The sequence below is a fragment of the Elephantulus edwardii genome, unplaced genomic scaffold (genome assembly GCF_000299155.1).
Source record: "Elephantulus edwardii isolate Elephantulus edwardi_28Jun2011 unplaced genomic scaffold, EleEdw1.0 scaffold00038, whole genome shotgun sequence".
NCBI classification, from domain to species: Eukaryota; Metazoa; Chordata; class Mammalia; order Macroscelidea; family Macroscelididae; genus Elephantulus; species Elephantulus edwardii.
The window spans coordinates 1898599-1912569 of record NW_006399788.1 but is presented as its reverse complement, the minus strand read 5'-3'; the positions used below and the strand labels follow the sequence as shown (position 1 = coordinate 1912569).

At 41.7% G+C, this 13971-nt stretch overlaps 1 protein-coding gene across 1 annotated transcript in view; it reads right to left on the bottom strand.

Annotated features, from left to right (window-relative positions):
- The window catches only part of LPL (lipoprotein lipase), a 30663-nt gene extending 17323 nt beyond the window's left edge, over nucleotides 1-13340 (bottom strand). The window contains exon 1 of the mRNA XM_006884898.1: nucleotides 13253-13340. Within this exon, the coding sequence (XP_006884960.1) occupies nucleotides 13253-13340 (88 nt within the window). The remainder of the gene's footprint in view (nucleotides 1-13252) is intronic.
- Between the last annotated feature and the right edge of the window lie 631 nt (nucleotides 13341-13971).

Sequence of the window (13971 nt, the reverse complement as noted above, 5' to 3'; positions counted from 1 at the left end):
ATATTCTCAATACTCTTCTCCAACACCACAGCTCAAAGGCATCAATTCTCCTTCTATCCTCCTTGGTCATTGTCCAACTCTCTGATGCATAACAAGTGACTGCAAAGACCGTGGCCTTTATCAGACGCACCTTAGTCTCCAGAGAGACATCATTGCTCCTCAGTACTTTGGAGAGGTCCCTAACAGCAGACTTTCCCATGGCAATACATTTTTTAATTTCTTGGCTGCTGGTGCCGAGAGTGTTGACTGTGGAGCCAAACAAATCAAAGCTGTGAACAATCTCAATCTCTTCACCATCCATCCTGATGCTGCCAGTTGGTCCAGTGATGAGAATCTTTCTGAATGCTATGTTTTAATTTTACAACCCATCACCATCATTAATATTTTTTTAAAATTGTATTGGTTTTGTTATTGTTCCTGTTATGTATAGTAAAACATACACCCTTCCACAGTTCCTGTACATATAATTCAGTGCATTGGTTCCATGCTATGAGTTATGCAATCTTTCTCACTCACTTTTTCTTTTTTTACTTAATATTTGTTTATTTTAATTGTGATTTTAATAAAAGTTTGCAGAGAAGTTGGATTTTAATTGGTTCATTATTGCACATTCCCCCTCCCCCAGTTCACTTTTTTAATTTTTTTGTTTGTTTTATTATTCATTCATTATTGCACAATTACCTACCTTCCTACCCCAGTCCTTTCTGCTCTGGACTGTTGTCATATGTGTAATACCTAATCATATAGTCCTTATAAACATTTCTTCATCTGTTCCAATGCAGTGTTCAGGGTGTGAGTGCGATCTGGCTGCAACATCTGTCACCCTATTGATTGCCAAGGTTGATTCGGCTGATCTGGCTGGCTAAGTGGGTGTCCCCTTCCTCACTCACTGACCCATGTGCGTCCCTTCCAATGCCGTTCACTAGATTGAAGAGGACAGCCATCCCTGATAGAAGACAGACCGTCAGTCAGTAAAGTGTATATGAGTAACTGTCCTCCCCTGCTAGAATCTCCAAACAAGGTCTCAGGTTCAATGCAGTGTTCATTATCTATTCACTCTTATCCTATTCTTCTCCCAAACCCCCAATATTAGTCCTGCTTTTTAACAGTGATGCTACTCACATTTTCTGAGTTGTTCTTCCCCTATTAGCAAAAACTCACTAGCCTGTAGGGTTCCTATCTTTCAAGTTGCTGTTGCAAATTTTATCTCATATAGATAGAAGTTTTTTAAATAAATGTTTTATTGTAATGTTTTTATTTGAGTTCATTGTTGCACATACATAGATGATTTTTAAGAGAGCATAATGCTCAGCACTGGCATTCTTGATGCCTCAAAAAAAAAGTCCTCAAACTCATTGCAGCTGAATCAGAACCAACTCATAGTTGACCTTCCATTGAGTTTTTGGAGGCTCTAATTTACATAGGAGAAAATTATTCATCTCTTGGAGGACAGGGTTTTGAAGCTCCATCTCACATACTTTGTGCACAGTGACCAGGCTGTACTAGTCCTTGAAGAAGGACATCACGCTTGGAAAGGTGGAGGGACAATACAGGAGAGAGAGAACCTGGATGAGATGGATTGACACAGTAACTGGGCAATTGGGTTAGGTGTGATGGATTCCGTGAGACTGGCTTGGGATAGGGCAAGCTTCGGAGCTGATGTACATAGGGGTCAGTAGGAGTCGTGGGTGACTCAATGATACATAACAACAACAACTCACCTTCAGAGCTCCTAATGGATTTGAACCACTAGAAAACTGTGACTTTTGAGTTAGCAGCACAACTTCCCATGGACCATGCCATCAGAACACAATTTGTGCCACCTATGGATCTTCATCTAATGAAGTTTGACTCCAATATATTGATGATCAGCACTTGCTCTGCAACTGATCCTACTTTAAAGATATCTACTTTCGCCTTCTGGAAGCAGGAGCGGCATCCACTTCTGAAATGGCTTGCCTCCGGAAACTCTATGTATGAACAGTGCTCAGTTCATAGGGTCGCTATGAGTCGTCTACAACTCGATGGCACCAAAAAACAACAACAACTTTTGCCTTATTAACTACAAAGTACTTTATTGTTGTTGTTATGTGCCATTGAGTCACTTGGAACTCCTAGCAACCCTATGTACAAGAGCCCTAAACCCTGCTCTATACTGTGCCAGACTCACTGTCTCTGATACACATACTCCCATTACCAAAGTCACTGAATAGATCCATCTCATTGAGGGTCTTCCTCTCTTGTTCTGTCCCTCTACTATCCCAAACATGATGCCCCTTCTCCAAGGACTGGTCCCGCCTTGCAACATGCCCAAAGTATGTCTGACAAAACTTCAGAATCCTTGCCTCCAAGGAGCAGTTTGGTTTCACCCTTTCCAGGGCAAATCTGTTTGTTCTCCTAGCAGTCCATGGTATATTCAACACTCTTCTCCAGCACCACAGCTCAAAGGCATCAATTCTCTTTCTATCATCCCTAGTCATTGTCTAGCTTTCTGACACATAGCACGCAATTGCAAAGACTATGGCATGGATAAGGTGCACCTTAGTCTCCAGCCTGACGTCATTGTTCTTCAGTCCTCTGTAGAGGTCCCTGTCAGCTGACTTTCCCAATGCAGTTCTGCTCTTTAGTTCCTAGTTGCTAGTACCAAGAGTATTGATTGTAGAGCCAAGCAAACTAAAACTATCAACAATCTCAATCTCTTCACCATCCATTATGATGCTGCCGAGTGGCCCAGTGGTGAGAATCTTTGTTTGCTTGATGTTGAGCTTCAATCCATATTGAATTCTGTAGTATTTGACCTTCTGCAGCAAACACTTCAGGTCCTCCTCAGTTTCAGCAAGTAGGGTTGTGTCATCTGCATAATGCAGGTTGTTGATGAATCTTCCTCCAATCCTGATGCCACATTCCTACTCATACAGCCTAGCCTCTGAATGATCTGTTCTGTATACAGATTGAAAAGGTATGGAGACAGAATACATCCCTGGTGGACACTCTTCCGGATTTTGAACCATGCAGTGTCTCCTTGCTCTGTTCAGATGACTGCCTTCTGGTTCAAGTACAGGTTTCACATAAGTACAGTGAAAGGTTCTGGAATTCCCATTCTTCTCAGTCAGCCAGTTTGTTGTGATCTGCACATTCGAACACCATTGCATAGTCAATGAAACACTGACGTTCCTCTGATAGTCTCTGCTTTCAGCCAAGATCCATCTAACATTAGCTATAATATTCCTAGTACCACGGCCTCTTCTAAACCCAGCCTGTATATCTGGCAGTTCTCTGTTGATGTGTGTTGCTCCACTCGTTTTTGGATAATTTTCAGCAGAATCTTGCTTGCATGTGATAATAATGATACTGTTAGATAATTTCCACACTCTGTCAGGTCACCTTTCTTTGGAATGGAAACACTTATCGATCTCTTCCAGTCCATTGGCCAGGTGGCTGTCCTCCAGATTTCTCGGCACACTTAGTGAGCACATCCAGGGCAGCGTCTGTTGAAATATGTCAATTGGTATGCTGTCAATTCCTGGAGCCTTGTTTTTTGCCAATTCTTTCAGAGTAACTTGAACTTCCTCCGTCCTCACCACAGGCTCTTGCATATATGTTGTTTAATGAAATTCTGTGTCAGCCAGTTCCTTCTGGTACAGTAACTTTGTATACTCCTTCCATCTTCTTTTAATGCTTCTTGGATCATTTACCATTCTACCCAAAGCATCTTTAAGTATTGTCACTCGTGGCTTGAATTTGTTTTTCAATTCTGCCAGCTTAAGAAAAGCTGAGAGAGTTCGGCCTTTTTGATTTTCTGACTCCAGCTCTTTGCACATTTCATTATAATACCTTGTTTTGTCATCCTGAGTTGCCCCTTTTTTTTTGTTCAGCTCTTTCTTGACTTCTTCCTTTAGCTTTGGCTTCTCAGTGCTCTAATGCAATATTCAGTGTCTCATCTGACATCCATCTTTGTCTTTTCTTCCTCTTCTGTCTTTGTAATGATTTTTTGCATTCTTCATGGATATTATTCCTGATATCCTCCCACAGCTCACTTGGTCTTTGATGAAAGACATTTACCCAATTAGAGAAATGACTAATAAACTCAGTGTTGCTACCCACCCTTACTAAGTGTGTCTTGACCCACCCCTTTCCCTACTCCACCAGCATACCTTAGTGGTCTTATTATTTGTTAGATAATGGAAACAAATATTGTAGCTACCTAATCTGATTGGCTTTCAGTGATCACCTCACTTCTGTTTTATTAGAAAGTACTTTAGGAAATTTAAAACAGAATTCATTTTGTGCTCCCCCACACTTTCCCACCTCCAATAACTCATACTTCCTCCCTAGCAACCTAATTTTAACATGTTCAATTACCAGACTTTTAGAGCAGAAATAATCTGAACACCCTACTAAAAATAGATGTTGCCTACCAACTCCCTGTCCAACATATATTTAGGACAATGGTGCTGCACAACTCCAGAGGGCCCCATTCACATGTATGCTACTTTCCCCCAGAATTATGATGCAACCTTGTGGTACTGGTATTGCTAGGGAATTTGAAATTATTAAGAGAATTGTTTGACATTACTAAGAATGGCTTACACACACACACCCACACACACCCAAGTTTTATTCAACCATAGATTAGATATTAGATTGTATGTATGGTTCCCTGAGAGCCAATTTCATACAACATTTTATATTGAGCCCATAGCTTGTAATGAAAATAATATGAAATTCTTACACTCATGTAAGTTTGTATTTTAAGTATTATTTTAATTCTACTGATAAAGGAAATTATTTTCTTATATTAACACATTGCTACATACTTTTAAATTGATAACTGTGCTTAGAAACACTTTTTTTTCAATTGTTTATGACTGCCATATGAAATTGAGTGTCAGTCAGTCGTATGTTTGGAAGTGAAAATTCTCACATTTTGTCACAGTTTTTCCATGAAAACTCTCGACGGCGGAAATATTCTGAATTGTTAAACTACAGGGGGTAGCTCTGATAGCTTAGTGGTAAGAAGCTGCATTGCAGTTTCAAAGGTTGAATCCACTATAGCTGGATTTAACCATGACGGAATCCATTATAGCTGCTCCATGGAAGAAGGTTGGGAAATCTCCTCCCATGCCCCTGAAAGCCCCTGAAAGCCCACTGGAAGGTATGTTACAATTCACTGACACCCAACAATAACAACCACAACAAAGTACAGGAAGCATAACGAAGCCCTTTGACAGGGAAATAATGTGTTGGTTGCACAATGATTAAGTACTTGACTGTTGATTGAAAAGTTGATGGTTTGAACCCACCCAGAGGCTCTTTGGGAGAAGGACATGAAGATCTGCTTTCTTAAAGATTACAACAAGGATATTTTGTGAAGCAGTTGTCTTCTGTTACATGAAGTCATTATGAGTTGGGATTGACTCTGCGGCCCCCAACAATAGCAGGAGCTGTGTAAAAATAAGGGAGCTCTGGTGGCCAAGTGGTAAGGAGTTGTTCTGCAATCTTGAAAGCATGCAGTTCAAATCCCTCAGGAGAAAGATGAGCAATCTACTTCAGTGTGATTTAAAGTGACCTGCTGGAGGGTCAGTTATGGGTTGATTCTTACTCGATGGTACAAAAAAACCACATGCAAACACTTGGAAAGGTTTCAATTCTGTGCAAATTCTATATATGACATAATAAACTGTATTGATTCTTGGTGAAGTTTTCCTTACTTTATCTTCTTAGACTCTTACAGCTCTTCATATTATGAGTGCATGAGTGCCTCAGCATCCTAAAGTTAAAGTACTTCCCAAACTTCCAACAATCCTTTAGAAACTGACTTAATAGACCATGATAAAGAAAGATAGACCTTGTCTGGTCAGTAGGTTTACTTGCTCTACCACAAAACAAGATTGCCCTAAGGTGCATTTACTCAAATGTCAGATGAACTGATATGTACCAGCTATTACTAAGGTTAAATGTATGTATAGACAGGATAGTATGTTTGCTAGCAAAGAAGTAGTTTGGAGCATCACAGGAAAGAAATAGGTGAAACTTAAAGGCAGCTATTAGCTATTTGATGGATAAGATGATTATGTAAACAAGCATATGAAGCATAAAAGCCCATTGCTAAGCAATTCCCTTTGAAGGGAGTATCCTGGTAGTGCAGTTAAGATTAAATGTTGGACTAGTTGGTTAAAGACTGGCAGTTCAAATCCATGCAGAGGCATATTGGAAGAAAGTCCTGTTAATCGACTTCTGCAAGGTCACAGTCACTGGAAACCCTGTGGAGCACTCTTCTATTCTAACACTAAACCAGTCATTTTTGTTTTTTTTCTTTTCTTTGAAGATTTTATCCTCTTTCTCTCTGTACCACATACATACACATGTACATACACACCTCTAAAGAATTCATCCTTTATCCACTTGGTCGCTGAGACTGAGAGCTATAGTTACCAACTCAAACAGTGTCTGTAGGAAGCTAATTTTAACTGAAAATTAGTTAGGTTGCTGAATTGGTCAATCTGGTGAAGTAAAAATTCAACACATCTAGTCCTCACTTCTTGACATAGTTAAACTCCAAAGACAAGGTCATTATGTGAAAATTGGAAATATGTGAAGGCTGAGGATGATCACATTAGGAATGAAAATGGAGGATGATTAAATCATTACTAACTGTCCAACTGCATCTTCACATAACTGTAGAACCAGTGCAGCAACCTCACGGAGCTGACATACAATCTTAACCATCAGAGCCAGCCCTACACTTACTTAAAACCTTTGTGCTCATAAATGTGTCAACTAGCCAGAGAGCAATTGTCTATTATTATAGATGCAAAATATAGGAAAATAAGATGGCAAATGAGGAGTAGGTATAGTATTACCTAATTAAGTTGACTGATGTAGTCAGATTGATATTCTAGCGCAGCCTTTGGTTAAAGCTCTGGAAACATTTAATATGTAAATTTATTTTTCCTACTTAAAGAAAATGGTTCTATGAATGAAATGTTAAAAACCCATACCACCTAAATTAATTTTATGGTTATTTGTTTCTGAAATTAAGACCAAATTTCCACCCTTCTGAAAATAAAGATAAAATAAAAATTGGGAGATGTGTGTTAAAAGTGTCCAGTTTAATCAGACTATTGAGACTTAAATTAACACCATGAAATAGAATGATTATTCTGTTGGTGAATGTTTTCAGGGAAACTGGATAGAAATGAGGACTCTATTTTATGTTACTGAAAGTGGTGGTCCTAATGCTCATGCTGCTGTTTGTAGTGGTTTGTTTTGTTTTTTTTCGGTTGTTTTTTTTTTTTTAACCATAATTAACAATTAAGACCAATGGGTTTTTTAGAAAGTATCACACTGACGAGGAAGACCCTGGATGAGATAGACTGACACAGGAACTGAAGTAGTGGGAGTAGGTATGTCTAAGTCAGTGAGACTGGCTCAAGATAGGGCAGGGTTAAGAGCTGTTGTACAAAGGACTACCATGAGTTGCAGGCCAGTTGATGGCACATAACGACAACAATATACTGTTGAGCTGCTAGCCCACAGGTCAGTGGTTAAAATACACTGTTGCTCCATAGAAGAAAATAGGAGTCTCCTCCCATAAAAATCTCAATCTTGAGTAGCAGACAGAGAGTCTGTGAGAATCTAGGTGCAAATCCATTTCCTCATGCCTTTATCTTGTGGTGTTGGAGGATAGAAGTCATGGACTCCCAAAAGAACAAACCAGAATGCGCCTTAGAGGTAAGGGTGGTGAAGCTTTATCTTATATACTTTGGGCATGTTGTTGGGAGCAGGCTATTCTTGGGAAAAGGAAATCATACTTGGAAGAGAGGAAGACACTTAACAAGATGGATGGCACAGTGACTGCAATAATAGGCTTACGTGTGTCAGAGATGATGAGGATGGCTCAGGATAGGACAGGGTTCAGATCTGTTGTTCATACGGTTAGTTACTATGAGTTGTATTTGACTTGATGGCACCTAACAACAATAATAACTACCCTTCTAAAAAAAAATTACCAGACTATTTTCAAAGCAGTACTCTGGTGGCATAATTCCCAGGGCCTTGTATTGCTAATCTCTCTTGTAGCTCAAGTTGACCAGTGGCTCCATGGGAAAAAGATGAGTCCTTTCTCCTATATGATATTTTTTCTCCTATATGATTTAAAGCCTCAGAAATTCAGTGGAGGGTCAGTTCCAACTTGGTGGCAATGAGAGAGAGACAGAGATTTTCAAACCATCTGTGAATGTATATGTTGTTGTTATGTGCCATCGAGTCGCTTGTGACTCATAGTGACCCTCTAAACGTCATTCTATCCTGTGCCAACCTTGCCGTCTCAAACACACTCATTCCCACCACTCCACTCACAGAATCGATCCATCTCATCAAGGGTCTTCCTCTCCTGCACCGTCCCTCCACTCTGCCAAACATGATGTCCCTCTCCAAGGACCAGTCCCTCCTTGCAACATGCCCAAAGTATGTCAGACGAAGCTTCAGAATCGCTGACTCCAAGGAGCATTCCGGTTTCACCTTCTCCAAAACAAACCTGTTTGCTCTCCTAGCAGTCCATGGTATATCCAACACTCTTCTCTAGCACCACAGCTCAAAAGCATCAATCCTCTTTCTATCATCCCTAGTCACTGTCCAACTCTCTGATGCATAGCACATAATTGCAAAGACTATAGCCAGGATCAGGCGCACCTTAGTCTCCAGCATGACATCATTGCTCTTCAGTACTCTTAAGAGGTCCCTCACAGCTGACTTTCCCAATGCAATTTGTCTCTTGATTTCCTGGCTGCTGGTACCAAGAGTGTTGACTGTGGAGCCAAGTAAACTAAAACTGTTAACTATCTCAATCTCTTTACCATCCATATTAATGCTGCCAATTGGCCCAGTGGTGAGAATCTTTGTTTGCTTGGTGTTGAGCTTTAATCCATATAGGAAACCTCCAATTAATCAGAGCTAGAATACCATTTCCTTAACTTATCTGTCTAGAGAGAGACAAGGTCATCCATAGATGAACACAAGTACCAAAGAGTGTTTGCTCTGAAGATGGTGGTGAATTAAATCAAGATGGCTGTTGCTATCTGTTTTCTCATTTTTGGTCTATCCCATTGCTAATTAATGAGCCATAGTTGTTTACTCAATGAAAAGGTCAAAATATCAAACCACCTGACACCCAATTTAATAATTCTGAGAGAATAACTAAGCAGTACAAATGTAGGTATTCATTTCCAGTAGAAACACACACCAACACAGGCATACCTCAGAGAGATCTCAGGTTCAGTTCCAGAGCACCACAATAAAAATTAATAACATTAGTCACATGAGATTTTTTAGGTTGGTTTTCCCAGTGCATATATAAATTATGTTTACACTACATGGTAGTCTTTAAGAGTACTATATAGCATTATGATGAGCTTTGGAATATTACAATTACCGAAATGTGATTTATGGTTGTTGTTGTGTACTATCAAGTCAGAACTGACCCATAGCTGACCCTCCAGAGTGCTTTTGCAGAGACAGTAAATCGCATCTGAGGAGGTTGTCCATCTGTCTCCCGTAGAGCAGCCGGTGGATTTGAACCACGTGCCTTTTGGATTGCAACACAGTTTCTTACCACTAGGCCATATGAAATGAGCACGTGTTGACAGACTTGCTCAATGCAGGGTTGGTTGGCAAAAAAACTTTAATTTGGGAAAACAAACAACCAATCTCCAAAGCAGAATAAAATTAGATATTCCTATCTCTTAATGTCACCTAGGTGATTAATTTTTTCTTTCAAAGTAAATATTTATTTACAGGTGTTTCTGTAGTGTAGTGGTTATCACATTCGCCTGACAGAGTAAACATTTATTTCCTTTACTTGTACCAGCTAACTCTGGTTAAGTGCCCAAACGGTGCCACTGCCCTCTCTTAAAGTGGCTACAAAGAATTGGTGGTGTACAGTTAGAGTCAAAGGAATACAAATATACATAATAAATCTCTCAGAATTAGAGTTCAAGAGTCCAATCATATGTTGCCTTCCAAAACGAAAAGAATCTCCAAGTTTTCAGAGGAAATGTGAAAAAGACTACTTGTGAAGAAAAAAAAAAAAAAAAGAAAAAGTCATTCCTAGCCAGGACATTCCTTACAGGCAAGCATAGTAAGACTTTGTCTCATATACTTGGGGCATGTCACCAAGAGGTGCTAGTCCTTGGAGGGGGACAACAAGCTTGGAAAGATGAGGAGCAGAGGAGAGGAAGAGCATCAATAAGATGGACTGCCGCGGTGACTCTAACAGTTGGCTTTAAGTACAGCACAAATGGTGAGGATTGTTCAGTATCAGGCAAAGTCTTGATCTGTGGTGCATAGGGTTGCTATGAGTTGGTGTTGACTCCTTGGCCTCTACAAACAGCAACATCATTTGGCACAAAAATTGAAAAGTACACTATGAGTTAACTCCCTAATCCCATCTAGACTTAAAATCAATGCTATTTGTCATTGAAAAATAATAATACTTTTCTTTCTTTACACTCTGTGATCCAAAGTCGTCAGAAACCACCATCTCGATTGCTAGACACTCTGCATGTTTAATGCAGTGGAATGAATGCATCACTTGTGGTAATAATGTGGGAGCAGGTGGTCCAGAAAAGAAGCTAACAGCAAACTGTTGTGTGTGTCAAGGTCCTTTCTTGAAGTCTGACATAATCAAGTCAGTAAAGCGGAGAGCCTGATTATTGCTCAGGAAGAAAGAATCGCAGCTGAGCTAAAAATAAAGTTGATATAAAGTGAATTTTCCACTGCAACGCTTACCCTATTCCTGACTCCCACCTTTCAATACAGCAGTTAATCAATCATTCCTTTGTTGAGTTCTATTAGAAAGTGACATCTGCTATTTTGCTTTCATCACTCATCACGCTTAACTCAGATGATGCCCTGGAAATTCACCAGTCAGTCAAACAGAACTGCAGCTACTGAGAACTGACTTCCCACCTGACTCTGTCTCCCAGCTCTTTCTGTTCCTAATTGGCACTGTGCTGAGTGTGTGGTGACTCCCAGAGAAAGAGCCTCAGGGCAGGGCCCTGTTTCCTCATTGTCTTCTTGGAAAGAAAAATAGAAAAGGTATAAATAAAATGAGAGCCTGGAGGAAGTGCTGCCTACCTTTCATCCACATGTGAGCCACTCTGAAATTCTCATATTCCTAAGTGAATTCATTTGGAGGAGAAAAGGAGAGTGAAGTAGCTATAATTGGAGTACTGCTACTGTTAGGTGTCTTGAGTCTGCTACCTTATGAACAGTGGTTCTGAACTTTGCTATCTTGAGCCAACCTCACCGTCTCTGACACGCCTGTTCCTCTTGCCACAATCACTGTGTCAATCCACCTCAACTTCCACTCCTGTGCTGACCCTTTACTCTTCCAAGCATGATGACCTTCTCCAAAGACTGTTCCCTTTTGGCCAGCACGTCAAAATCCTCACTTCTAGAGGCATGTGTAAATTGGAGGAGTAAAATGAAATAGTACTTTCATATATACTAGCAAATGATGCTTCCTTCACATCATATGTTTACAGTCAAGAAAAGCATGTGTTGGTTAAAATCCAATTTATTTAAGTGTCCATTTGAATAAAAAAAATAAGAATTAGAAGGGCCTTTAGAAAAGATCTTATCTAGTCTATCCCCTTTATTTTACAGTTGGGAAAGCTTAGCTTAGAGAGGTAACTGGACTTGCTAAAAAATATGAGACTATATAAACTTCTAATGCAGGTTTGTTGCTACTGACCATCCAGTCGAAACCAACCCAATAGTGGACACTCCAGTGAGTGTTTAGAAGCAAAAAAAAAATTGCAAGGGAGGAAATTGCTCTTTTTTTTTTCTCCTGTGAAGCAACTGTTGGATTTGAGCCAAGCATCTATGCATTCACATCCCAATTCCTTGCCGCTACAGCCACCAGAACAGTCAATGCAGGAGAGCAAAAGCTTACAAATGTGGACTGCACATGTTTGCCTCTAGCCCAGGAGATGTGTTAAGACCGTCTAACTGAACCTCCTGTGTGGTTAAAGTGATCTAACAGAATAAAAATGCTAGATCTTTCTACCAAATCAAACTTTGATTAAAATAAACTTTAAAAAATAATCTAACAATAATTTTATGTCTAACTTGACTACCTGGGAGCATTCTGCTTGATTGCACTTCCAAAAAACACAGCCCTAACTGGAATTCCATTGTGGAAGTGGAGAGAGGTACGACTTGCCTCTTTTTATTACTTGGTTCAGTTGCCTTTTGAGTTACTGCTGTATTTTAGATAAACTAAAGTTCAACTTAACGCAGACAGCTTCTTTTGTGGGCAAAGCTCGGGCTGGGCACTCCTTTTCCCCAGCAATAAAGACATTTCACCTCGCTCCCAAGTGTCTTAACTCCTGAGAACCACCAGTGATAATTAGGGCTCCACCCTAAGCTGCCCAAGAGTTCGCTGCCGCACCTCCAAGGTTGGACACCTTCAACTTGGAAGGCGGGGAAACCTCTTGTAGACTGTCAGATTGCTCTTTGCGAAGTCACGTTTTCAGCCGTGGTCGGCCTTTTTCCTCTCTCTATCCCCAGCACTAATGAAGCTTGGGTGCCTGGACGTTGGAGGGCTTCCCTGGCGTCAGAACGCGTGCAGGACGCGGCGTCCCCTTGGACACCGGGCCCCATGTTCCCCTCACCCACCAAGGAGTACAAGGGCGCCTGGAGCGTCTAAATGCAAACAACGCCTTTCCCACTCCCTGGGCCAGCTTCTCCAAGAAGGGGTGACTTTCTGCCCGCGCTCCCATAGGCGGGGGCTGAACCACGGCCACGGCCAAGCCAGGGTCACCTTGGCCAAGCGTGCCTTTCATTCCAGAGCCCCCACAGCCAGGACATTCCGCTGGTCACACCATGCAGGCTCTTCCCTTGCCTGGCCCCGCCCCTCACACGCCCCCAGACCCGCCCCGGCTCTGCTCGGGTGCCTGGGAATGCGACCTCAGCCAGCCAAAGTAGCCCGGCAGCGCGGGAACCCGGGAGAGAGGGAAAGGGGGAACTGAAAGCCACCAGCGAAATCGGAGGGAAAATTCCCTTTCTATTCCTCCCAGGGCCCACCCTAATGGCTCGATTTGGGGGACCAGCGCTCTGGTGGGGAGTCCCCAGTGTTCGTCCTCAGCCCCTTCCAACTTCGTACACATTCGCTCCCACTCTCAGAGCACTTGTTAATGACCACAGAGCCGGGTCTGCAGGTGGAGGGAAGCCCGGGCGCAAAACTTACGGTCTACAGCGGCCACCCCTCCACGGGAGGTGGTCAGACTTTGGAGCCACACGCCCAAGGCCACCAGGAGCAGGGCTTTGCTCTTCATCTCCAGACACGTCCTTCTGAAAGAGCTGCTGGGCGCTGGAGGCGCACGGACAGACAGATGGACCAGCTGAATCAGGGAGGCGCTGGAGGGCAGGAGCCTCGGCTCGGCTTGGCGCGGGGCAAGTCGCCCTTTAAAGTGAAGAGCTGTGCCTCTGAAGTGGCGAATTTCCTCTGAGGAGGAGGAGGAGGAATTGAGTCTGACACTGTCTCCACTCCAGGGCTGCTTATGTGACTGGAAATATGCAAATAAACCTCATCACCTATTGGCTATAAAATCATAAGTTGGGGGAGGGTCCTAAGTTCACTTCCAAACATTTAAGCAAACGGTAATGAGGAGTTACCCTGCCAACAAGAAGAGGGGGAAAGGGCAGATAGGAAATCTGATTTTGCTTCGTGCTTGCTTTCCAGTCTGGATCTGGCTTTCCAGAGTCCCATACCAGCACCGACATGGGTCTATATGGATTTCATTATTTACTGTGACCACCAGTTTCTCAAAGAAGAGAAGTTAAGCTTTTAAAGTATATTTAGTTACCATTTCAATCCCTCCTTTTTTTTTTTTTCTTTCTTTTTGATTTCTGGGAGACACTATAGACATCCACAGACACGCATTGCTTCACAGTATATATTTTGCA